This window comes from Squalius cephalus, assembly GCF_949319135.1.
Source record: "Squalius cephalus genome assembly, chromosome: 8".
NCBI classification, from domain to species: domain Eukaryota; kingdom Metazoa; phylum Chordata; class Actinopteri; order Cypriniformes; family Leuciscidae; genus Squalius; species Squalius cephalus.
The window spans coordinates 44,869,799-44,895,698 of NC_137129.1; the positions used below are offsets into that span (position 1 = coordinate 44,869,799).

Below are 25,900 nucleotides of genomic sequence, written 5' to 3' on the forward strand. Positions count from 1 at the left end.
GTTACACACCCGAACAGAATCATAAGTTCTGGTGTTATGTCTGACTGCTTTAGTGACCACTCAATTGTCTTCTGCATATGGAAAAATCAAACTTCCTAAATTGCCACCAAGACTTATCAAAATTAGACAACTGTCATGAACTGCTCCGAGACTCGAAGGTGAGATCCAAATGCAGCTTTTATTATGGGCAATCCAAAGGCGTAATCCAAAGTACAGGCAATGGGTCAAAACACAGGTAGGCAGTCCAAACAAAACAAAACAAAACAAAACAAAACAAAACAAAACAAAACAGGCAGGGGTCAGAGGCAAGAGAGTAATCCACGGAACAGGCAAGAAATGCAAAAAGCAAGAGACAGGAAACCAGGGAAAATGCTCAGAGATGCAGTGTGACACATGGAATAAATAGGCTGAAACTAACAAGATAATGAGACACAGGTGAATGTGATAATGAGTGATGATGAGTCCAGGCAGAGAATGATGGGAGATGTAGTTTGTGAGTGAAACAGTGATAGTCTGGTGTGGAGTGCCCTCTGGTGGCTCTCAAGGGCACTCCAGCTGGTGACCGTTACAACAATATAGGAAATTAAATTTAGATATATTTATTAATGATTTGACTGCTATTAATTGGGACAGATACCAATTAATACCAGATGTAGAAGATGCTTGGGACTTTTTGCATTCTGAGCTTATTGATGTTGTGGACAAACATGCTCCTTGGAGAATTACAAAGGTTAAAGGTAAACATCTTCCTTGGATCAATCATGAACTAATTAGTCTGTTTAGGCAGAGGGACAAAGCGTGGTCAACATTCCGTCAGACAAGGGATGGTGCTGATTGGGAAATATACAGGCAGTTGAGGAATTTGAGCAAGACGAAAACTCGTAATGCTAAATCAAAATACTTTAGAGAATGTCTCACTAGTGATTTTAAGAATCCTAAGCAATTTTGGAAGAAAATCAAAACTATTATTAATACATCAGATAAACACTGTATTAATCAAATAAGAGTGGCTGATGCAATACTACATGACTCTTTATCTATTTCCCAAGCATTTAATCAGCATTTCTCCTCCGTACTGTATGTTCTAACTTATTACCTAACTCTCATTTGACTACAAGCTCCTTTGGAATTACATTACACCGTTGCAGTTCTTTTTCTTTTAGAAAATTTTACCAGTTGCAGTTCAGAATGCCATTAATGATCTAAATGTTAATAGTGGTGCTGGACTTGATGGAATAGAAAATAGGTTTATTAAACTAGCTTCCCATATCCTTATGTATCCACTTGCTGATCTATTCAACATGTCTTTGTCTACATGTGAGTTACCAGCTATCTGGAATTGAGCACGCATCACACCAATCTATAAAAATGGAGATGTACTTGACCCAAACAATTATAGACCTATATCTATTATATGTTCTATTGCTAAAATGTTCTGATATGTCGAATTTTGTCCAAAACCTACTTTTGCGAATTAGTCCCTGGTTTTACACCCGATCGGAATCAAACCAGTCTAGGACAATTCTCTGGTCTCTCTAGATCAATAATTATTGAAAAAAAGTTGAACTTTTGCCTTTGGGTGGCTGTAACAGGGTCATTTAGAAAAGGGGCGTGGCAAAATACACTCAAAAGGCTATAAATCCTAAAGGAAAACTCAGAACTTCACAAAAATTGATGAGCATATGTGTCATAACATGGTGAAGAAGCATACCGAGTTTCATGGAGATCGGACCATAGGTGGCGCTACAACTGTAAAAAAAGCTTTGAAAACCATATATTTCCCTGTATTGGCTGTAAATGGACTTTTCCATCTATTATTTCAGTGGTTAAATGCTTGCTAAATAAAACTCAATGTTTTAAATGCTTATGTGCTTAAAGGCCATAAATGCTTGAACCCCGATAAATGCTGCTTGCAGCTTTAATATTTAAATGTATTTACTTCAATTATCCTCCGTATTTAAAACAGTATCTTGTACCTTATACACCAAATTATGAGGTGCGGCACTGTACTCAAGGTTATTTCTCTGTCCCGCGAGTTAAAAAAAACAATTGGCAAAAGAGCTTTTAAGTTTAAGGCTCCAGCATACTGGAATAATCTATCTAAAAATCTATATTGGAAATAAGATCAATTTCTTTACTTGGTTTGTTTAAACATGCCTTGTCTGCTCACTTTAGGATAAATTGCCTTTGTTACTAAAGACGCATACAATTTTCAGATCTACTGCGCATACCTAATGTTTATATCTGACTGTAGTTAAAAATTTACTCATACTCAACTGTTTACAACTGTCTTCTTATAGCTTGTTTGCATATGACGTCACGTCACTGCGTTGCCATGGCGCGAAATGCAGACGGAGGGCAGGAAGTAATGTGCTACATTTAGAAGCACTATAACAAACTCAAAATGCCTATGTTTTGCGTCGTTTATGGTTGCTCAAATCGATCAAACCGAGAAACCACGAGGAGTTTTTATCGTGTACCAAAAGTTGTTGTTCATAAGGGGGAAAAATGCAACAAATTGACCGAAAAACGCCGGAAAAAATGGCTTGCAAACCTAAGCCTGCGGTCGGGAGGAGCCGAATCAGAAAATGCCCGTGTGTGCAGTATTCACATGGGCATCAGTTTGGTTTGAAATGTGCTGGGTACAATGACGCATTATTATTTTTTTTCTCTTTCGTGCAGGTCATGTTTTGAAAGACTATGTCCTGTAGCTTACTAATGTAAATAAATAAAAATGTATATAAAAATGTGATGTCCGACTCGTTTTATGAAGAAGAAAGTTTTCAAAAAGCATTAGACATATGACCCACTATTCTGCTTCATAAGTAGGCCTACCATGTTGACAAAATGACATGACGTGGTTTAATGTTACAATGATTACCAAATTTCTCTCTCATATTGCTCCTCATAACCATTGAAAACGGTCAAAAAATCGAACCAAATGTCAAATTATTATGGACGTTATCTGGCGTTTCTGCTTCACATTTTCAGCAGGGCAGCGGAGCGTCTGTGGGTTGACTCCTCACGGTTCTCATGGGCTTTATAAGTCCTGAAAAAGCTTTATGGTTTAATGTAGCCTACCTAAACAACGATCACCAAATTTCTCTCTCATATTGCTCCTCATAACCACTGAAAACTGTAAAAAAAAAATCTAACCCAAAGTCCAATTATTATGGACGTTAAAGGTATAGCGGAGGATTTTTTTACTTCCGGGTGGATACCCTATACTATTGGTCCTCCTAATTGTCAATCATTCTGGTGAATCAATCAAACTTTTCAAAAAGTGGAGAGGGCGGGACTTATCTAAAATTCGGAAAGATCCTCCGCTATACCTTTAAGTTAAAAGTGGTGGGTACAAAATGACTCGTGACGAAATCTGGTGGGTACCACCGAAATCGACGCCTATGAGTATTCACTTCGTTAAAGGTGAGTTAATACAACTTATGGGGCTATGTTTGTGTAACGTACCAGTTTCCGAACTTTGTAAAGTCAAAGTAATTGTTTCTTCTTTTCTTTGAGTTTGTAAGTTACCCCTGTAACTGAAGACAAACGTAATGTTACAGGCAAATCTTTCAATTCAGTTGAAAAATCGCTCCTCTTCATAATGTAAGGATCACGTCCAACATATGTTTCAATTTTTTGTTATATCTTTCTCTTGTAATAGCGTCTAAAAATAGTAGTAGTTCGGACTTTCCTCCATCTCGTCCATTCCGCTCTTCACTTCCTGCCCTCCATCTGAATTTCGCGCGTCATCACAATCACGTGACTGCAAACCACCTATTGACCATCTTGGCCTTCTGGTGGTTTGTAATTTTTTTTGACGAATATATGCAGGTGTTGTTGTTGTTGTTGTTGTTTGTTTTTGTTTGTTTTTGTTGTTTTTTTGTTGTTTTTTGCTGTTTGTTTTGTTTTGTTTTGATTTTTCACTTCTCTGTGGTTATGTAATTATTGTGTTATATGTTGGGACCCCCTCGAAAACGAGGTGATACATCTCAAGGGGTTTATCCTAATAATAAATAAACTTTAAACTTTAGACAAATAAAAATGACGGTGTTGCTATTTTAATAAAAAAATCCCCATGTCTTGGTGAAGGGTAGACGGTGGTGAGGGAAGGGCAGGCTCTTTTAGCAAATCTGAACTTTTTAGGTAGAGATTTAAATGTTCTTAATGTGAATGGTTTTACAGGAAAAAATAACAGGTATGAGCTTTTAGAAGACTTGCAGCCCCACATGTTAGGTAGGGCTCCCCTAGTGGTGGCAGGGGATTTTAACTGTGTTTTATCAAAAAAAGATAGGAAGAGGGTAGGAGAGGATTTTAATGTCGATAAGACAACAGTTTTATTACAGGGCTTAGTAAGAGATTTTAAATCAGTCGACTGTTTTAAAAATTTGCATCAAAGAGAGGAGGGCTACACTTGGTTCAGTAGTGATGGCGCCAAAGCCTCTTGCATCGACTATATTTTCACAAGAGATTGCCCGCCAACCAATACTACAGTGACCCCCCTCTTCTTTTCTGACCACTTAATGCTGTCTTCCACCCTTTCACTATCCACGGGTGTGACGGTAGGGGGAGGGCTGTGCAAGCTGAACTGCTCCCTTTTAGAAGACGAGGATGTAGTTAAGGAATATAGGGAGCAGTTTAGCCAATTGCAGACCCTCCTAGACTTTTACGTTACACATGCACAGTGGTGGGAGATGGTAAAGGACCGGACAAGACAGTTTTTTATGAAAGTAGGAAGGGACAAGAAGAACCCTATTAGATAGAGACACATGATAGGGCTGCAAAAAAGACTACAAAGATATTTTAATCTTTTTAATAATGGCTTTGGTTTTAATGACGAAATTAAAGAGGTCAAAAAAGAAATGTCAGTTTTATCCAGTTTTCAAAGTAAAGGGGTTATTTTAAGAAGTAAAGAGAGAGATATAGAAGAAGGTGAAAAATGTACTAGGTATTTTTTTAAAAGATATTAACAAGGGGAGGGGCTATGACCAGTGTAAAAGTAGAAGGGAGGGAAGTAAAAACAACCCATGACATTTTAAAAGGGGTTGAGAATTTTTACCAGGAGCTATATAGTCGCAAAGAAGTACATGGAATCACTCTGAAGGAAGTTTTACATTTTTTAAGATTTTACCATTTACACAACCCAAAAAGCACTCAATGATTTTAAGAGGAGGAAGTCCCCGGGGGCAGATGGACTCCCCCTGGAGTTTTATCTCACCTTTTGGGATATTTTAGCTCTCAAATTATAGACTATTTTTAAAGACTTTGAGACCCTAGTTTTAGAACGGGGATAGTCTCTTTACTGTACAAAAAAGGTGACCGGACTGACTTAAAAAATTGGATTGCAAACTTTTTAGTAAAGTTTTAGCTACACGAATGTCGACCGTTTTAGAGGACGTAATCCACCCGGATCAAGCCTGCGCTGTGCCCAGAAGAAAGATAACAGACAGCTTAGTTCTGATTAGAGATGCCATCTGTTATGCGAGGGACAGAAACATTCGGCTTGTAGCCATAAATTTAGATTTTGAAAAAGCATTTGACCGAGTCTCGCACCAGTACCTCTTTCAGGTACTGCAAAAAATGGGGTTTCCAGAGAGGTTTATCGCTTGGGTGGAATTGCTGTATGAGGGCTTAGTCAGCAAAATATTTGTAAATGGGCATCTTTCCAAAGCTGTAAATATCCACAGCGGCGTCCGTCAGGGGTGTCATTTATCTCCCCTTCTGTATGTGGCTTGTATTGAGCCACTGGCACAGATCTTGAGAAGGGGTACATGGATAAAAGGACTAGACATACCTGGGACCGGCGGACTGACAGCAACGTGTATTTTATACATGGACGACATCACTCTTTTAGCCACGGACATTTTATTCATACGAAGAGCAATGGACTTGACTGACTGGTACGGTCGGGCCTCGGCCGCCAAACTCAACAGAAGCAAGTCCGAGGCCCTGCTCTTCGGACCGTGGGACGAGACAGACACAGATGGACTCGATGTAGATTTTAAGGACACAGATTTTAAGATTTTAGGAGTTAAATTCGACAAGGAAGGGGGTGGACGTGAAAACTGGGCTGACTTGCTAGGGAACGTTAGGAAAAGACTGGAGTTTTGGGGAAGGTAAAGTTTTAATTTTTAAAGCCGTCATTTTACCATAATGTCACTTGTCTGTTCTGTTTTTACCCCACCTAGGAAATTCCTGAGGAACCTATAGAGGGCGGTGTTTTATTTCCTGTGGGGGTCCAAGTGGGAAAGATTGAAGAGGGAGGTGGTCAATAGGAGACCAGAAAATGGCCCCACCTATTTTTAGGCAGCCTTTTTACCGCCTTTTACATGAGATATGCAGTGACCCCATCCAAAGAAAACAAGACAGCAGCTTTCGCACGATTTTGGATGGGGTCTTACTTAAAGCTACACTGTGTAGGATTTTCTCCCATCTAGTGGTGAAATTGTATATGACTACCAACTGAATATTACTTTCTAGCCCCTCCCATTCCGAGGGCGTTTTAATTCCTATGGTGGCCGTATTATTTCAAATCTGCCGGCAGTTGCGAGTAATCTCCCCCTCGCATTCGTCTCGGTGTCACTGAGTGTCAAAACGCGAAAGGCGAAGCTTGAATTTCCAGGTATGTCCCTCTTTGGCTGATGTATTTTCAAGATGGAGGCGCAACATGGCTTCCGCCATTCGAGCAACTCGCTCATATGTATTCTAAATGGCAGATTCTACGCTTACGAGAATACTTGAGTAGTTGGTAGAAGTAATTACAGATTAATGAGCACATATCATTTTGAAAGAACAAAGTGTTTTTTGCTAAGAATCAACTTAAAAAATTACACAGTGTAGCTTTAAGATTTTTTTTAACTTTTACCAGTAGACTTGACAACCCCTGTGTCTTTTAACCTCCCAAAAGAATACAGTTTCATAAAGCAGCATTTTTTATAAGATTTAGATATCACAGATTTAACTAACCACAAGGCTCTCTTTTGTCCAGTCCAGTCCCAGGCCTCACCCTTGGTAAACGCTGCCCACCCTGCTCTCCGGAACAGGTATATGGACTTAGCGTGGATGGTGGCCCATGAGATCCTCCCAGTCAGGGCGGTTATGCACTCCAGAGGCATGGCCAAAGACTCAACCTGCCCACGGTCCGCCCGGGTGTAATTGCCCGGAGACCATGCGACATCTGCTCTGGGAGTGCGGTGCTGCGCGGGACCTGTGGGCCAGGACCAGCCCCCTGGTTTTCCCGTGCCTGCCAGCGGGTGGGGTCCAGGTGGACTACAAGCTCGCCATCCTGGGGGTGGGTCAGGGCTTAAAGGAGCTGACATCAAAACAATTTACCTCGCTCTGGCTCACCCTCAACCATATCAAGGATGTCATCTGGACCACCGGAAAGAAACCTGCTGGTGGGGAAACGCGTACGCGTGCGAGCAACTAGTAAAATCAATGCTGCAGGAGGAGCCGGACGTCAGGGGGCTGGGGTCGCACGGAAGAGGTCCCGGCCACCACCGTACCTGGCCGCCCGTAGATGCACCCTCACCAACTCCGGCTACGGGAACAGCGGGCCAGTGGGCCGGAGGGAGGGGACCTCCGCTGGGCACTGGAAGCGCTGTGCCGGAGAGGAGTGATGGAACATTTGATAAGGACTCACCCCGGTCCTGCACAACAGACGACTTCCTCTTTTAGCATTTTATATTTATTTATTTTAAGATTGGTTTTATCCTCTAAAAAATGTTTTTGATGCATTTTAACAACACCACCACGACAAAGACTCTTTAAAATACACATGGATTCTACAAACAAAACACAAAAACAAGGACTTTGGAAACAAAACACACATACATACACAATCTTGGTTTTAATGATCCCACTGTGTGTGTTTTTTTTTTTAATTGAGAACATGATGTATTTGGTTGGTTGTAAGTTGTAAAAAATTGTGACAATAAAACTGTTCAAAAGAAGAAAAAAAAATCAGTTCTTATCAGTTTAATATCTGATACGTCCCCTACCCGGCGGGGACCATATATTAAATAGATTTTTGGATCAGGGAGATGGAATAGAGGCTTGCTCCGTCCACTCCACGCATCGACCTGGTATTGCAGTACCTCCAGGAACGGTGCATACCTATTTGGGGAAATAAGCAAGTGAAAGAGAGAATAATCATAAATTAGTAAATATATAATTTATTCTGTAAGATACACTTGTCATATACTAGGTGGCCATGATTGAATATATCATTTGTATGCAGTAGACTAAGTTGAACATCATAGATTTGATTGATTATGCTTAATTAAATATACATGTAACCAGGGCAAAAATATCCTGTAGTCATGCCGACCCGCCTCTCAGGGTTGCCAGATGCCAGCAAGGTTTTCCAGCCCAAAACCTCATCAAAAATGCGAGAATGCACAAAAAAACGCCCAATTTTTTTTTTTTTTGTGGCTTGTTTTTCGTTTAAACACATTGAAATCACTAACAAGCTTTAAAATTACCCATTTTTCAACTTAGTCTATCCGATTTTAGAAACAATATTCAATCAAATGAATGCAAAAGTAGGCTGTACCTCAGTCAGACTATTCTATTATGTTACGGAAAATAATGCGATCAACTTAGGCTATCAATGAGTCTGTTTATTGGCACTAAAAGTCGCTTGGAAGCATTTCAGTAACATAAAAACATTGAGTGGATATATGGACATAAAAAATAACCCACTTTAACATTTCAATTATTTCAAATGGCAACATGAAACATGCATATAAGGGCTGGGAGAAAAAAATCGATTCACCTAGGTTTTTTTTAATAGATTTTTTTATTACAGAATATTACAGATATTAATTCAAATGAAATTGCTTTATTTTTGCCCTTGCTTATAGATGAGGTTGACAGAAGTGATCCACTTTCGTTTCAAAAACGTTTCAGGATTAAATGTGCCGTTATAGAGCTGCACGATTCATCTTTAAAAGACTGTGATCTCGATTCAAACACCCACGCGATCTTATTCCATTTCGTCTGTCTATTAAACTTTTGACAAAATCATATCGTAACATTCAAATCTGTGTTGGCGCTGCCGCTGACCTAGAGAGTGTCATGAAACCGCAGTGTCAGTCAGCTAGCTAAGTAAGTTTGAAAACCCCAAGATCTAGTGTGTTGTTGTTTGAGGAGCGGGCGCGTGGAAGGAGGAGAGGAGTGTCTGTTGTGAGGTTAGGGGGCACGTACGTGTGTGTGTGTGTGTGTGTGTGTGTGTTTGAGTGAGTGAGTGAGACTGCTGCCTGCTGAACACTGGGTCGCAGGAAGAAGGATCCGAAGTGCCGGTGTTTCGGTAATAAAAACCCGCCGAACTGATCCGAAACCAGACCAATTTTTATCCACCCGCCCAAACCCATTTTTGCCCGCAAAATAGATTGCAAAATCTGGCAACCCTGTTTTGGATATTCTGTTTTATTTTTGAGAATGTTACAATTATTTGCATAAAGCTGAAAAGGGAAAATTAACACAAATTGATTATTGTGAGAGAGGATTTACTGAGGGGAAGAAGATACGGAAGTGTGACTATTATCTTTTATTTTGGTTTGTTTCTTTATAGAACATTGTGATTCACACCATACGTGGCGAACTCTGTTTGAAAGTGTTCCTTTTTGTTCTTTTCCTGTTGTTACTTGCTGTATAGATTTTGCTTATATATTACCTGCCCACAAACGGAAACCCCAGACACGCGTCTTTCTCATACGCGGTCGGAAATAAAGAATCCCCTTTTAGATGTTTGGTTGGGTTTGAGTTTTGTATAGTGAACACATTTGCGCGGCCACATACATAAAACCTATAGGGACATTAAAAAAAGCAAATCCACTATATCTTTCAGGCTGTATAAAAGCGACAATATTTGAAATAACATCAACACTTTCCAAAGCATACATATTTTCAAACAAACCTTAATGTTGAAATGTTATATGCATCAACTATAAATATGCTTTTGAATCAAATTAAATTTACAAAAGTGGTTTTAAATACATGATAAACATATTGCATAAAAGTGTCTACTTTAATGTTTCAAATAACTTTTGTTAAAATAAAATGTCAAAATATGGGTGAAATAATGTTCCAAAATGCAAAATTGTCATATGTTGTAATGGTCCGGACTTTGATTTTACCATTACATCTTTAAAGTGCCCCATTAAGCTGTTTTAAAGGTTTCACAATCAGTCTCTCACAACACGTTTACATGCATCTAATATAAAAAAAACACTTTCATTTTCTCATAATATACATATGACCTCATTTCTCAAAGCCTCTAAAACCACTTGGGACTGTTTCTGGGGGACGAGTCTGAGGGAAGAACAGGAGACAATGGTAAGGAGAATGCAGAAGACAAAATGTAGGCAAAATAAAGAGTGAATCCCCAGAAACAGTCCCACAGACCCAGACCCAAACCCCATCTCTACAATAATAATGAATAAAGGCTGGTTTAAAGTACTTCTTCCTGCCTATGTATTAATGCTCATAGGTAGCCTAAATGGGTTCCATTCAAACCTTAACATTAAGTATTTTACTGTTATATGTCAACAAGATTCAACAAGACATTTTCTCCTGGCTATAGCCAATGTTTAGATCTGTTGGGGTATTTATGCAAATTAGCACATACGTAATTAGATTATGCACCGTTTGTCCATGTTAACAAACAATTTAAAAAAACTTGTTATACATTTTTTGTTTGTCTTGATGTAAGTAATCAACTCAGTCATTTTCATGGTGATATCTAAAGGTGAACATTTTTACCCTATTCAAGTAAGAAAAAGAATAGGCGTATTTGGGTCTTTTTCTAAACTTTCCCCTAATGGGATTCTTCTGGACTTTTTTCCCCTTCCTCAGGACATATTGAGGATACCAAATCAGTTGAGTTTGCTTCTGTTGCAATTTATTCAAGGTTGACCCCCATTTTGGCTTAAAATGACTGGACTATAAACCTTGCAGGACAACTTGGTTGGCATTGCCTTTTCAGCATGAGAAATACACAGTGTGGCTGGTGTGTGAGCGAATGAGCTGGTTGAATTGCGTGTCTCACGGACAATGTGTGAAACTTGAGAACCCTGACTGAAAGCTTATCTCACGGCAAATGTGTGAAAGCTGGCAACATGGTGTGAACTCTGCCATAGTTGATTATGTGGCAAAAAGTATCATCGATGGGTAACTGTTCAGCAACACACACACACACACACACACACACACACACACACACACACTCTGTGGTTTGAGCGTTGCAGGGAGGTTTATGCTACTCGGAGAGAGCTATGCAGTTTGCATTAGTATTTCCACTGATCTCAATAGCAGATTTTCAGACAGGACAGACACCCACAAATAATAGCATTCCAGTAAAAGCAAACTTTACTTTCATGACAAGAGCAACAAGGATAATACAGTAGGCCTTCATGTATGCACAAAACAAATGTAAATCATTTATGTCGAACTGACAAATTTGCTTTGAAAAGAATGGTTTAATCTTACATCTTTGTTTTGCAAAATGTTTCCTTCATTGCAGTTTGCTTTGTATAAAATAAAACCTATATAAGACTGTGACATAGAGCTGCTCGATTATGGCATAAATCATAATCACGATTATTTTGGTCAATATTGTATTATTTAACATGATTACAAGTGGGCCATATGACCAAAACCTTATACAAGTAATTTATTTAACAATAGAGATATATTTATCAAACATATTTGCTGGAAATAAGGTTGCTGTGATATCTAAATTTTACAAACCGGCAAAATTTCACAGTTCTCGATACCAATTTCAATACAGTAGAATACTACACTAACTAATGTTGGTAAAAAAAAATTGTTACATTTGCATATGATTATTCATCCACGTGATACCATGTTTAACGGTACAAGACATTAGCAGAATATGAGATGGATGTGCTAGTAGCCGATCCTTGCCTAGTTTTTGAATAAATCAATCAAATAGTGTAAAATACATTTCAGAGAAAGTTTTTCTCAATCTTTTCCACTGGACAAATAGTATTTTGACCATGAGTGGATGCAGAAGATCCGGAGGGAGGACTTCAACCCGATCAAATTTTTAAATGCATATAATTTTCAGTGTATTTCACCTGTGCGTTTCTGTGCTTTCGATTACTGCGTTTATTTTGTGCAAGTGAGATGAGTAAAGATCTGTTTCATAAATATTAATAATAATCTGTCTGGTGTTTATAAGCAGCACATACAGTATTTTACTACGTGTAAAATATACACAAACTTACCTATATTAAATTGTTTGTGGTACCTACAGTTAAAAATGTAAATGTAAAATATTTGATGATAATATTGATCGAGCAATTGATGTAAGTAATGCGAAACCGGAAGTGATGATGATGATGATGATGATGATGATATATACTTTATTTATCCCGAGGGAAATTCAAGTATCCAGTAGCATACATAAATTAAACATACATTAAACATATTAAAATAAAATTAACTTATAACACAATAGCCACAATAAAACAGTGCAAATTGAGGTAAAGAGTGCAGAGGGAGGTAGAAATTATCCAATTGTCTATTGTCTATTGTCCTCCCTGCCATGAGGAGCTGTTGTACAGCCTAATGGCCAGTGGGACGAAATAGTTTTTAAATCTGTTGGTGGAGCTGGGACAGTAGTCTGCCACTGAACACACTCCTCTGCCCGATGAAGGTGTTGTGCAGAGGGTGGTGGACGTTGTCCTGTATGGAAAGCAGTTTGTCCAGGGTCCTTCTTTCTGCCACTGTCACCAGAGAGTCCAGCTCTGTTCCCACTACTGAGCCAGCTCTCCTTACCAGTCTGTCCAGTCGACCAGCATCTCTCTTCTTGCTGCTTGCCCCACAGACTGGTAAAACATCTGCAGTAGTTTTTTGCAGATGTTGAAGGGCCTTCTCAGGAAGTACAGACGGCTCTGCCCTTACCTGCAGAGAGAGTCCATATTTGCTGTCCAATCCAGCTTGTCATCCAGTAGAAGTCCCAGATATTTATAAGTCCAAGTGTCTACCCGCACACTCGCTGATCCAAAATCCAAAATGGCGGCCACGTGCAATTAGCCTATTATCATGATAAGCAATTCTCTCTGTAGTTAAACATTAAAACACAACAGGCCACAGGAAAAGTGTTCAGAAGCATGGCATCCACAACAAATATTTATATATTGAATGAATGTAAAAAAAAATTGGTAACTCCTCAGTAATGATTTCATGCAATTAAAGTGTTTAATCCCGTAATGAGAATGTCATATTTAATCTAAATTTTTATATCATAAATGAAACATAGTTTAAATCATTATTTTATTTATTTAAACTGTTATTGTGAACATGCATTGAACATGGGCTGGGGGGGGGGGGGGAGGGGGGATTCCTCGGACAGATTGTTCCGGGTAATTTAGGTGGAAACGCGGCTTATGACATTAATTTTTTTTTGCCAAAAAAAACTTTGTCCATGACGGAAAAGGCATCTGTGACTGATGTCTATTGTTAACATCAGTTGTCAACCCCAGTACCAGCTGTTAAGATCATTAACTACTCTATAGTTCTTGTTTCCTCTGATATGATCACAAGCATGACAGGCATGCTCAGGACCAAAGATGTTTGTTCTTGCAACAAAATGTTCCCTCCAGGTGAAGAACTGCCTGTACAAATCATCATTTTGGTCCAGAACCTCAAGATGTTCAGCTAGCTCTTTGGGGGAGTTGTAGTCATCCACATGGATAAAGGCACTTCCTGGTATGAATTCCTCATAGTTCTTCCTGGGTGGGCCAAGGACCACGGGAACAGTGCCGAGAGATAGAGGGTTGTACAGTTTTTCTGTAATGTAGTCTTTATGGATGGAGTTCTCAAAGGACAGGTAGAATTTACAGCTGGACACCACATCTGAATAATCTTTAGCACTAATACGCCCGTTGGAGTGATTTCCGTAGGTTTCTATACTAATGTGTTCTTTTAACTCTTCGTAGTATTTTGACCGCTTAAAGTCTGAGTTCCAGTTACTTACAATCCAGCAAACAAGTTTATTCTTATGCGGGATTTCATCATGTTTCTTTCCACCAGTGTTCTCTGAGATTCGCCCGTAAGGGACCATGATGTCTGAGTCTTGTCTGTAAGTCATGGTCAGATTAAACAGATTGTTTAGATTTGACCGCTGTCCTGAGTTACTGGGAGATTCCATGTTCATCCAGACCCATTTCTGGAATGGAGGTCGTGGCAGTTTCGGCATGTTGGACAAGTCCTCATTGATGTCTCTGTGATGAAATAAAACGCCATGTGCTTTGTTAAACTGACTCTTGTTGACTGTCAAGTGGCAGCCGTGGATGTTGTACATTGAACTACAGAGTCCTAAATCAAACGGATGCCCAAAAGGCCACATCCAGATCAGGAGAATGGTGTCTAGATCGCCTCCCTGCGATGAAGCCGCTTCTGTTTGTGTTAACTGGTGTCTGAGAGAGGTGAAGTTCACCATACAGGTGTTGTTCACTATTTGGATTTGATTTGGCGTCTTAAGAGCATTGATGCAGATGTTTCCGCAGACATCATGTTTGGGAACGGCTGGACAGTTTAACCAGTTTACTGTCAACTTAAAGCACACGTAGAATATTGCTGAGACCAAAGCCACTTTGATGAAGAGGTTCTTATAGGATCTGGAGATGTTTTGGCACATCTTTGACCTTCTGTGGAGAGAGCATGAGTAAGTGCTGGTGTTTAAATATATTTCTAGATTTGTGTCATAACTGCTCTGATTAGCTCTATAATTCATATCTTAGGAAGAATTTTTTTTTTCATAACCCATGAAAGGCTACTTAAGGGCACATGGTTTCAAGGACACAGATATAACCCAGGTTGCAATTATTTTTTATTGCTTTAATTAGGACCAAAAATGGGCAATAAAACGCATTTTTTTCACATCCTTACAAGTGTTTTTTAATGGAACTTTTTAGGGTTACTTTTGAGTGTGTGTGTGCACTTAAATCTTGCACTTAAGCAAGGTTACTACAGATTACACATTGAGTTGACAGATTGAACGTTCTTGTTTTTCCTTTTTTTTTTTACTTCAAGATCTGAGGTGAATTATCCATTGGTGCTTTCAGTACGGCTACAAATGGAACACTAAATGATGTACTAAATTATACATTTAGACATTACTGTTGCACTTAAGAAACATAAATGGTAAACACACCAATAGCGGAGCGAAACATTGCTGCTTGTTTGAACCTTGTTCGAGTTCGGTGCAGAGTTCTCCGATGCCAGCCACAAATGTCTCTAAGTCAGATAAAACTGTGCTGATATTCTCAACACTGATGCGTAAAACAGGGGAAACACGGCGTCATGTACATCAATCCAGTTAGAATGCTTTTCAACCCACAAATTTACTATGGATTACTGTAGTAACACTAACTGTAATCATGGTATTGTGGCAGAAATGTAGCAAATACATATTGAATTGTATTATGTTATTGTCAGGGTCCTGTCCATGTCTCTGTTCAACGTTTCTTTGTTTGTCTTGTGTCTGAGCACATGGCTCTGTCTACGATGATGCGGCCCCTCTGTCTGTCTGGATGATCCCCTGCCACAGTGGGAGATGGAGCAACTGAGGACTTTGGAGTCGAGTCCGCTCAAGTCACCCCAGAGTCAGTCGAGTCCGCTCAAGTCACTCCAGAGTCAGTCGAGCCCTCTCAAGTCACCCCAGAGTCAGTCGAGTCCGCTCAATTCATCCCAGAGTCAGTCGAGTCCGCTCAAGTCATCCCAGAGTCAGTCGAGTCCGCTCAATTCACTCCAGAGTCAGTCGAGTCCTCTCAAGTCATCCCAGAGTCCGTCGAGTCCGCTCAATTCATCCCAGAGTCAGTCGAGTCCGCTCAAGTCACCCCAGAGTCAGTCAAGTCCTCTCAAGTCACCCCAGAGTCTGTTGTGTCCGCTCAAGTCACCCCAGAGTCCGTTGTGTCCGCTCAATTTACCCCAGAGTCCGTCGAGTCCACTCAAGTCACCCCAGAGTCCGTCGAGTCCTCTCAAGTCACCCCAGAGTCTGTTGTGTCCGCTCAAGTCACCCCAGAGTCAGTCGAGTCCTCTCAAGTCACCCCAGAGTCAGTCGAGTCCTCTCAAGTCACACCAGAGTCAGTCGAGTCCGCTCAAGTCACCCCAGAGTCAGTCGAGTCCGCTCAAGTCACCCCAGAGTCTGTCGAGTTCTCTCAAGTCACCCCAGAGTCAGTCGAGTTCTCTCAAGTCACACCAGTCAGTCGAGTCCGCTCAAGTCACCCCAGAGTCAGTCAAGTCCGCTCAAGTCACCCCAGAGTCTGTCGAGTTCTCTCAAGTCACCCCAGAGTCAGTCGAGTCCGCTCAAGTCACACCAGTCAGTCGAGTCAGCTCAAGTCACCCCAGAGTCAGTCAAGTCCTCTCAAGTCACACCAGAGTCCGTCGAGTCCGCTCAAGTCACCCCAGAGTCAGTCGAGTCCGCTCAAGTCACCCCAGAGTCTGTCGAGTTCTCTCAAGTCACCCCAGAGTCTGTCGAGTTCTCTCAAGTCACCCCAGAGTCCGTCGAGTCCGCTCAATTTACCCCAGAGTCAGTCGAGTCCGTTCAAGTCACCCCAGAGTCCGTTGAGTCCGCTCAATTTACCCCAGAGTCCGTCGAGTCTACTCAAGTCACCCCAGAGTCCGTCGAGTCCTCTCAAGTCACCCCAGAGTCTGTTGTGTCCGCTCAAGTCACCCCAGAGTCAGTCGAGTCCTCTCAAGTCACCCCAGAGTCAGTCGAGTCCTCTCAAGTCACACCAGAGTCAGTCGAGTCCGCTCAAGTCACCCCAGAGTCAGTCGAGTCCGCTCAAGTCACCCCAGAGTCTGTCGAGTTCTCTCAAGTCACCCCAGAGTCAGTCGAGTTCTCTCAAGTCACACCAGTCAGTCGAGTCCGCTCAAGTCACCCCAGAGTCAGTCAAGTCCTCTCAAGTCACACCAGAGTCCGTCGAGTTCTCTCAAGTCACCCCAGAGTCAGTCGAGTCCGCTCAAGTCACCCCAGAGTCTGTCGAGTTCTCTCAAGTCACCCCAGAGTCTGTCGAGTTCTCTCAAGTCACCCCAGAGTCCGTCGAGTCCGCTCAAGTCACTCCAGAGTCAGTCGAGTCCTCTCAAGTCACCCCAGAGTCCGTCGAGTCCGCTCAAGTCACCCCAGAGTCCGTCGTGTCCGCTCAATTTACCCCAGAGTCTGTCGAGTCCGCTCAAGTCACCCCAGAGTCAGTCGAGTCCGCTCAAGTCACCCCAGAGTCAGTCGAGTCCGATCAAGTCACCCCAGAGTCTGTCTAGTTCTCTCAAGCCACCCCAGAGTCAGTCGAGTTCTCTCAAGTCACCCCAGAGTCCGTCGAGTCTGCTCAAGTCACCCCAGAGTCTGTCGAGTTCTCTCAAGTCACCCCAGAGTCCGTCAAGTCCGCTCAAGTCACTCCAGAGTCAGTCGAGTCCTCTCAAGTCATCCCAGAGTCCGTCGAGTCCGTTCAATTCACCCCAGAGTCAGTCGAGCCCGCTCAAGTCACCCCAGAGTCAGTCGAGTCCGCGCAAGTCACCCCAGAGTCCGTCGAGTCCGTTCAATTCACCCCAGAGTCAGTCGAGTCCGCTCAATTCACTCCAGAGTCAGTCGAGCCCTCTCAAGTCACCCCAGAGTCAGTCGAGTCCGCTCAATTCATCCCAGAGTCAGTCGAGTCCGCTCAAGTCATCCCAGAGTCAGTCGAGTCCGCTCAATTCACTCCAGAGTCAGTCAAGTCCTCTCAAGTCATCCCAGAGTCAGTCGAGTCCGCTCAATTCATCCCAGAGTCAGTCGAGTCCGCTCAAGTCACCCCAGAGTCAGTCAAGTCCTCTCAAGTCACCCCAGAGTCTATTGTGTCCGCTCAAGTCACCCCAGAGTCCGTTGTGTCCGCTCAATTTACCCCAGAGTCCGTCGAGTCCACTCAAGTCACCCCAGAGTCCGTCGAGTCCTCTCAAGTCACCCCAGAGTCCGTTGTGTCCGCTCAAGTCACCCCAGAGTCAGTCGAGTCCTCTCAAGTCACCCCAGAGTCAGTCGAGTCCTCTCAAGTCACACCAGAGTCAGTCGAGTCCGCTCAAGTCACCCCAGAGTCAGTCGAGTCCGCTCAAGTCACCCCAGAGTCTGTCGAGTTCTCTCAAGTCACCCCAGAGTCAGTCGAGTTCTCTCAAGTCACACCAGAGTCAGTCGAGTCCGCTCAAGTCACCCCAGAGTCAGTCCAGTCCGCTCAAGTCACCCCAGAGTCTGTCGAGTTCCCTCAAGTCACCCCAGAGTCAGTCGAGTCCGCTCAAGTCACCCCAGAGTCAGTCGAGTCCGCTCAAGTCACCCCAGAGTCTGTCGAGTTCTCTCAAGTCACCCCAGAGTCTGTCGAGTCCGCTCAAGTCACCCCAGAGTCAGTCGAGTCCGCTCAAGTCACCCCAGAGTTAGTCGAGTCCGCTCAAGTCACCCCAGAGTCCATTGTGTCCGCTCAAGTCACCCCAGAGTCCGTTGTGTCCGCTCCAAGCGGCAACCTCCCCGTCTCTCTCTTGAAACCAACACGGAAGTGAGTTAAACTGCAATTCATTGACTGGCCGCTTGGGCTGGCTGCAGAAGTGAGTCAAATCTGTATCTCCCTCATGTTAAAATTACCAACTTTACAGCAGAAAAAAATATGTTTACAGCCTGGATCTCTATGTGGCTTTGGTCTATACAGCTAATTTTGCCCTTCATAACAACTGTGCGGGGGGTGAATTATTTTATAACTCGTCCGTTTAGTTGATTAATATTTAAATTTAAGGGTGTGGCCAAGCCACTTGAGTGACAGATGGATTGCCGCTGTCCGTACTAGCCGTCACTTCACCTCAGCAAATGTTAGCTGCTGAACTTGCCATCTCTGCAGTGTTTGTGCTTTTTTTTCGGGATTATTTCATATAATTTAATACTTGGGTACAAAGCCCATGTCTATGGGTTCCGTCGTTATCGTTCGAGAGAACAACCAGCGCTGTATTTCAGTTGTTTTCCTCCATGAACCTGCACTTATGGATGTCTGACAATTTTGTTGCTTTTTGGGGTTTTCAAATTTAAAACGTCAATAAATGCTCGTTCGTTCTGCTCTCACGGAACAGATGGATTATAATATGCTTATGTACCGTCAGATGAAATCATGCAGGCGTCGGCGCTTTCTCCGTCCATGCAGTAAATGCACATGAATGAGCGCGGATTTTCTAGCGCATTTACTTGCACTTCAAAGGCAATATATCTATGGTTTAACCCATTTGAGAGACGGCCAAAATCAGAATTTAAAATGGACTGAATAAGCTCTCTACGAACTTGAGCAATGCCGCGCTGACGGACCATGAAAGAGTGACGGACATGTATGCACATAAATCACTGTCACACACAAACACTCTCTAAGTAATACACAGTCTCACTTGTAGCCATGTCTTTTAACTATTATAATATTTCGAAGGGCAAAAATAGGAACGTTTAATTGGCTTTACATCATCAGCTAACTCGATCACGTCGAGCTAGGTGATTTCAGATAGCCAGGCCAGGCTCCTCAGCTCCACTCACGCCCCCCCGCCTGTTTGCCTATTTTCTGTTATCCGGGAGTGACGCAAGGCCAAGATGGCGACGGCCGGCTCCGCCCACTTTAGGCTTCAAAAATGCTCTTCAGAAACCTACGGGTGACGTCACGGACACTACGTCCATATTTTTTTACAGTCTATGGTCCGCTCAATTTACCCCAGAGTCAGTCGAGTCCGCTCAAGTCACCCCAGAGTCCGTTGAGTCCTCTCAAGTCACCCCAGAGTCCGTTGTGTCCGCTCAAGTCACCACAGAGTCAGTCGAGTCCTCTCAAGTCACCCCAAAGTCAGTCAAGTCCTCTCAAGTCACACCAGAGTCCGTTGAGTCCGCTCAAGTCACCCCAGAGTCAGTCGAGTCCGCTCAAGTCACCCCAGAGTCTGTCGAGTTCTCTCAAGTCACCCCAGAGTCTGTCGAGTTCTCTCAAGTCACCCCAGAGTCCGTCGAGTCCGCTCAAGTCACTCCAGAGTCAGTCGAGTCCTCTCAAGTCACCCCAGAGTCCGTCGTGTCCGCTCAATTCACCCCAGAGTCCGTCGAGTCCGCTCAAGTCACTCCAGAGTCAGTCGAGTCCTCTCAAGTCACCCCAGAGTCCGTCGTGTCCGCTCAATTTACCCCAGAGTCTGTTGAGTCCGCTCAATTTACCCCAGAATCAGTCGAGTCCGCTCAAGTCACCCCAGAGTCAGTCGAGTCCACTCAAGTCACCCCATAGTCTGTCTAGTTCTCTCAAGCCACCCCAGAGTCAGTCGAGTTCTCTCAAGTCACCCCAGAGTCCGTCGAGTCTGCTCAAGTCACCCCAGAGTCTGTCGAGTTCTCTCAAGTCACCCCAGAGTCCGTCAAGTCCGCTCTAGTCACTCCAGAGTCAGTCGAGTCCTCTCAAGTCATCCCAGAGTCCGTCGAGTCCGTTCAATTCACCCCAGAGTCAGTCGAGCCCGCTCAAGTCACCCCAGAGTCAGTCGAGTCCGCGCAAGTCACCCCAGAGTCAGTCGAGTCCGCTCAAGTCACCCCAGAGTCAGTCGAGTCCGCTCAATTCACTCCAGAGTCAGTCGAGCCCTCTCAAGTCACCCCAGAGTCAGTCGAGTCCGCTCAATTCATCCCAGAGTCAGTCGAGTCTGCTCAAGTCATCCCAGAGTCAGTCGAGTCCGCTCAATTCACTCCAGAGTCAGTCGAGTCCGCTCAAGTCATCCCAGAGTCCGTCGAGTCCGCTCAATTCATCCCAGAGTCTATTGTGTCCGCTCAAGTCACCCCAGAGTCCGTTGTGTCCGCTCAATTTACCCCAGAGTCCGTCGAGTCCACTCAAGTCACCCCAGAGTCCGTTGAGTCCTCTCAAGTCACCCCAGAGTCCGTTGTGTCCGCTCAAGTCACCCCAGAGTCAGTCGAGTCCTCTCAAGTCACCCCAGAGTCAGTCGAGTCCTCTCAAGTCACACCAGAGTCAGTCGAGTCCGCTCAAGTCACCCCAGAGTCAGTCGAGTCCGCTCAAGTCACCCCAGAGTCTGTCGAGTTCTCTCAAGTCACCACAGAGTCAGTCGAGTCCGCTCAAGTCACCCCAGAGTCAGTCAAGTCCGCTCAAGTCACCCCAGAGTCTGTCGAGTTCTCTCAAGTCACCCCAGAGTCAGTCGAGTCCGCTCAAGTCACCCCAGAGTCAGTCGAGTCCGCTCAAGTCACCCCAGAGTCTGTCGAGTTCTCTCAAGTCACCCCAGAGTCAGTCGAGTCCGCTCAAGTCACCCCAGAGTCTGTCGAGTTCTCTCAAGTCACCACAGAGTCAGTCGAGTCCGCTCAAGTCACCCCAGAGTCAGTCAAGTCCGCTCAAGTCACCCCAGAGTCTGTCGAGTTCTCTCAAGTCACCCCAGAGTCAGTCGAGTCCGCTCAAGTCACCCCAGAGTCAGTCGAGTCCGCTCAAGTCACCCCAGAGTCTGTCGAGTTCTCTCAAGTCACCCCAGAGTCTGTCGAGTCCGCTCAAGTCACCCCAGAGTCAGTCGAGTCCGCTCAAGTCACCCCAGAGTCAGTCGAGTCCGCTCAAGTCACCCCAGAGTCCATTGTGTCCGCTCAAGTCACCCCAGAGTCCGTTGTGTCCGCTCAATTTACCCCAGAGTCAGTCGAGTCCGCTCGAGTCACCCCAGAGTCCGTTGAGTCCTCTCAAGTCACCCCAGAGTCCGTTGTGTCCGCTCAAGTCACCCCAGAGTCAGTCGAGTCCTCTCAAGTCACCCCAAAGTCAGTCAAGTCCTCTCAAGTCACACCAGAGTCCGTCGAGTCCGCTCAAGTCATCCCAGAGTCAGTCGAGTCCGCTCAAGTCACCCCAGAGTCTGTCGAGTTCTCTCAAGTCACCCCAGAGTCTGTCGAGTTCTCTCAAGTCACCCCAGAGTCCGTCGAGTCCGCTCAAGTCACTCCAGAGTCAGTCGAGTCCTCTCAAGTCACCCCAGAGTCCGTCGAGTCCGCTCAAGTCACCCCAGAGTCCGTCGTGTCCGCTCAATTTACCCCAGAGTCTGTCGAGTCCGCTCAAGTCACCCCAGAGTCAGTCGAGTCCGCTCAAGTCACCCCAGAGTCAGTCGAGTCCGCTCAAGTCACCCCAGAGTCTGTCTAGTTCTCTCAAGCCACCCCAGAGTCAGTTGAGTTCTCTCAAGTCACCCCAGAGTCCGTCGAGTCTGCTCAATTCACCCCAGAGTCTGTCGAGTTCTCTCAAGTCACCCCAGAGTCCGTCAAGTCCGCTCAAGTCACTCCAGAGTCAGTCGAGTCCTCTCAAGTCATCCCAGAGTCCGTCGAGTCCGTTCAATTCACCCCAGAGTCAGTCGAGCCCGCTCAAGTCACCCCAGAGTCAGTCGAGTCCGCGCAAGTCACTCCAGAGTCTTTCGAGTTCTCTCAAGTCACCCCAGAGTCCGTCGAGTCCGCTCAAGTCACTCCAGAGTCAGTCGAGTCCTCTCAAGTCATTCCAGAGTCCGTCGAGTCCACTCAATTCACTCCAGAATCAGTCGAGTCCGCTCAATTCACCCCAGAGTCAGTCGAGTCCGCTCAAGTCACCCCAGAGTCAGTCGAGTCCGCTCAATTCACCCCAGAGTCCGTCAAGTCCGCTCAATTCACCCCAGAGTCAGTCGAGTCCTCTCAAGTCATCCCAGAGTCAGTCGAGTCCGCTCAATTCACCCCAGAGTCAGTCGAGTCCGCTCAATTCACCCCAGAGTCAGTCGAGTCCGCTCAAGTCACCCCAGAGTCTATTGTGTCCGCTCAAGTCACCCCAGAGTCTGTCTAGTTCTCTCAAGCCACCCCAGAGTCCGTCGAGTCTGCTCAAGTCACTCCAGAGTCAGTGGTCCCGAGGCCAGTGGTCCCAGAGGACTAGAGTCAGGAGAGCTCAAACCCTTAGTCAAACCCTTAGACTCGATATAGTTCCTTTTTTACTATGGGACTGAGGTGCAATGCTTGTGGTTATCATGATGTACAAATATGGAAGACAAATTTGAATAAGAGTAGAGTTCTAACTCAAAGTATTTATATTGTAAATACAAATAAAGTTAGGTTGTTACAGTTTTTACAAATAATTAATGTTTTAATAATGAAAATAAATTTACATCCGCATCTCAGGGACTGTTTACACGACACTGTTTTCAACTAAAACCTTTGTTTTGTCTGTACATTTACAATGCCGTTTTGGTGGTCTGAAAACCAAACTTTTGAAAACGATACGGGCATGCACGTGTATTAGTCTTTCTTTACAAAGAAACCACTGGCCTGTGGTCTATAATGTTGTCATCTGTACAAAGATAAAACTCTTCCATTTTTACTACATCGTTGTCATGTAAACATACCCTCAAGCTACTGTGAAATATGCAGTTCCAAGAGGAAAAAACACGTAATATTAGTAATTAATATTATCATTGATAATTAATTATTGTTGCTACTACCAAACCAGGTGGTAGTGCCACCGTATTGGTGCTACTGTTAGTCTGGGCCCTGACATGATCCTTCAGAAATCATTCTAATATGCGGATTTGCTGCTCAAGAAATATTTCTGATTATTATCAATGTTGAAAACTGTTTTTGCTGCTTCATATTTTTGTGGAAACCATGACATAAATTCTTTCAGGATTCTTTGATGAATATAAATTTCTAAAAAGCTAAATGTATTAATCTTTTGTTACATTATAAGTGTATTTATTGTCACATTTGATCAGTGTATCCTTGCTGAATAAGTATTCATTTATTACAGTAATTATTTATTTATTTTTTCTTCAGAGTTACAGTAAATTTGATGATATTTTTGAGGTTTTAGTATTAAATGAGGAGCTACATAAGAACTTATGGAGACTCACCTGTGATGTTCTGTCAGATAATCCCAGTCTTAAATCATCTTTCGTTACAATCCCAGTACAAGTTCTTTATACTCCAGAAATACAACAAAAATGCTGCAATTGTCAATGAGTGATAGATTTACAATAGATCTTCTCAGCTCTTAATCCCTCCCACAGCTTTGCATCACATTCACCACAGATGAAACATGGAAAAAATGATAACCTACAAATAACAACTGACGAAAAAAATATTTTTTAATATTACTGAATGAACCTAAATCCAATTTTTATTTGTTTATTATTGTATTACGTTCACTCTGCTTATGTTTGTAAAATGAAAGTTAACTTAATCCTTTTGTGTTTGGACTGCATGAATAATGAATGCATTAACTAAAACTAGGCAGCCTTGGATGTGTTAGTTTGTGTTTTTGAGGTAGAACAGGAAAGAAATAGGTAAGTAGGAATAGGAAAGAACAATTATTGATAAATGCACAGTAAAGTTAGAAAATAAAGAGGCAGGAGGGGTTTTTTTGTGTGGTTTTGAGCTGCAGAAGTAGAGCTTGTGTGGTTAGTCTGTAGAATGGTGTCGTGACAGACAGTGGTGAATTCAGTTTCTATCAAAGAGAAGATGAAATAAATAACTTTACTTTTTCATTGCATTTGCATGCTAAAAAGTAAGTTAACAGGGAACAGTTTGTTTTTATACTATGTTGGGCAAAATGGTACAATTAGAGACAATTACATTTAGACAACAATATTTTCGAAATCTAGTGTGATTGCAAATGTGTCTATGCCAAGACTTGGCATTGGTGGTTTCTGAAAGTGCGTCACTGAGTATCTGGGCAATGCAGTTCAGTTTGGGCAAAATAAAAGTTTTTATTTGAATTTTGTTTTATTAAATAAAAAACACAATGTTTAAGATCTGAGTAAGAGATGGCAGACTAAATCAGTCAACCTGCAGAATCTGATGAATGTTAACCAACTCAACATTTGTGAAACTGAGGAACTGAAACTGTGTTCCTCCGTGTGTATCTGATGACGGGGTTGTACGGTGTGTGGATCATGGTGGTGTAGTTCACAGCAGGAAATTGTCCATCAACCAGATCAAAGTCGTACAGTCTCAGCATTGTCGACCAGATTGTTTTTATCTGCACGTAGGCGAAGTTTTCTCCAATGCAACGATGACGACCTGTGAAAGATCACAAGCACTGTTAACATCTCAGCCGTGCCTTTACTGAAGGTTTTACTGTGGTTCTGCTGACATTAATGTGACACACAAACACATTTCACATCAATCCTTAACTTATATCATGATACCAATATATAGTCACGGCAGTAAACCTTTAATAAACAATAACTCAAAGTAAAAAACAATCAGGAGATTATCAACACGAAAAACCACAGAAATTTAATTAAAAAAGTAAAAATAAAACATTGCATAGTCTTCATTGTATGATTTAATTATTGATTCTTATTAAAGCTACAAAAGTTAAGACAATAGCAGTGAGTGATTTTGTCGCTTAGGATAAAACGTTTGCTAAATGCATTAATGTAAATGTAATGATTTTCTTTTGTTGTTTGATTTATATTAACATTAACAACGCTGCTGTCCTCTTAGAAACCTAAGGCACAGATGAAATATATTGACACGCATCTTATTTTCCCCAACTGTTTACGTTCACTTAAAGTGTAAAATATACTTTGTTACGTTGTTACGTTTTGTCTGTTGTGGTTTCTGCTGTTGTCTTCTCCTCCTTTAGGATTGGTCCTGGACATAATGAGAAGCTGTTGCTGGTTGGACCAGAGAAGAGGCCTGGACTATAAATTCCCCAGAATTCCTCTGGATGGAGCTCTCTGCCTCTTTGACTGCACTTGTTGTTGTGCTGTGTGTTAGCTGGTGAACATGTAGCACAATAGCTTGTGATTGCTGTGCTCCTCTTTATGTTAACAGTGCTGTTAGCCACTTGTGATACAGTGTGATCTGTTCGTGCCTTAACGATCCCACCTGTAAAAGTGTACTTATTTTGGGAAGCAGGAGGGGGTGAGTGCCTTATTTTTCTTTGTAGGC

General features: G+C 43.0%; 1 protein-coding gene and 1 long non-coding RNA gene across 2 annotated transcripts in view; both read right to left on the reverse strand.

Moving 5' to 3' along the window:
- The window catches only part of LOC307163783, a 485,677-nt gene that overhangs the window by 452,119 nt on the left and 7,658 nt on the right, over positions 1–25,900 (reverse strand). The window lies entirely within an intron of this gene.
- On the reverse strand, positions 13,502–14,668 carry LOC307162996 (4-galactosyl-N-acetylglucosaminide 3-alpha-L-fucosyltransferase 9-like; the record flags this gene model as incomplete). Its single annotated transcript, XM_079878788.1, has 1 exon — positions 13,502–14,668. The coding sequence occupies one exon, from the start codon at positions 14,666–14,668 to the stop codon at positions 13,502–13,504; it is 1,167 nt and encodes a 388-aa protein (XP_079734914.1).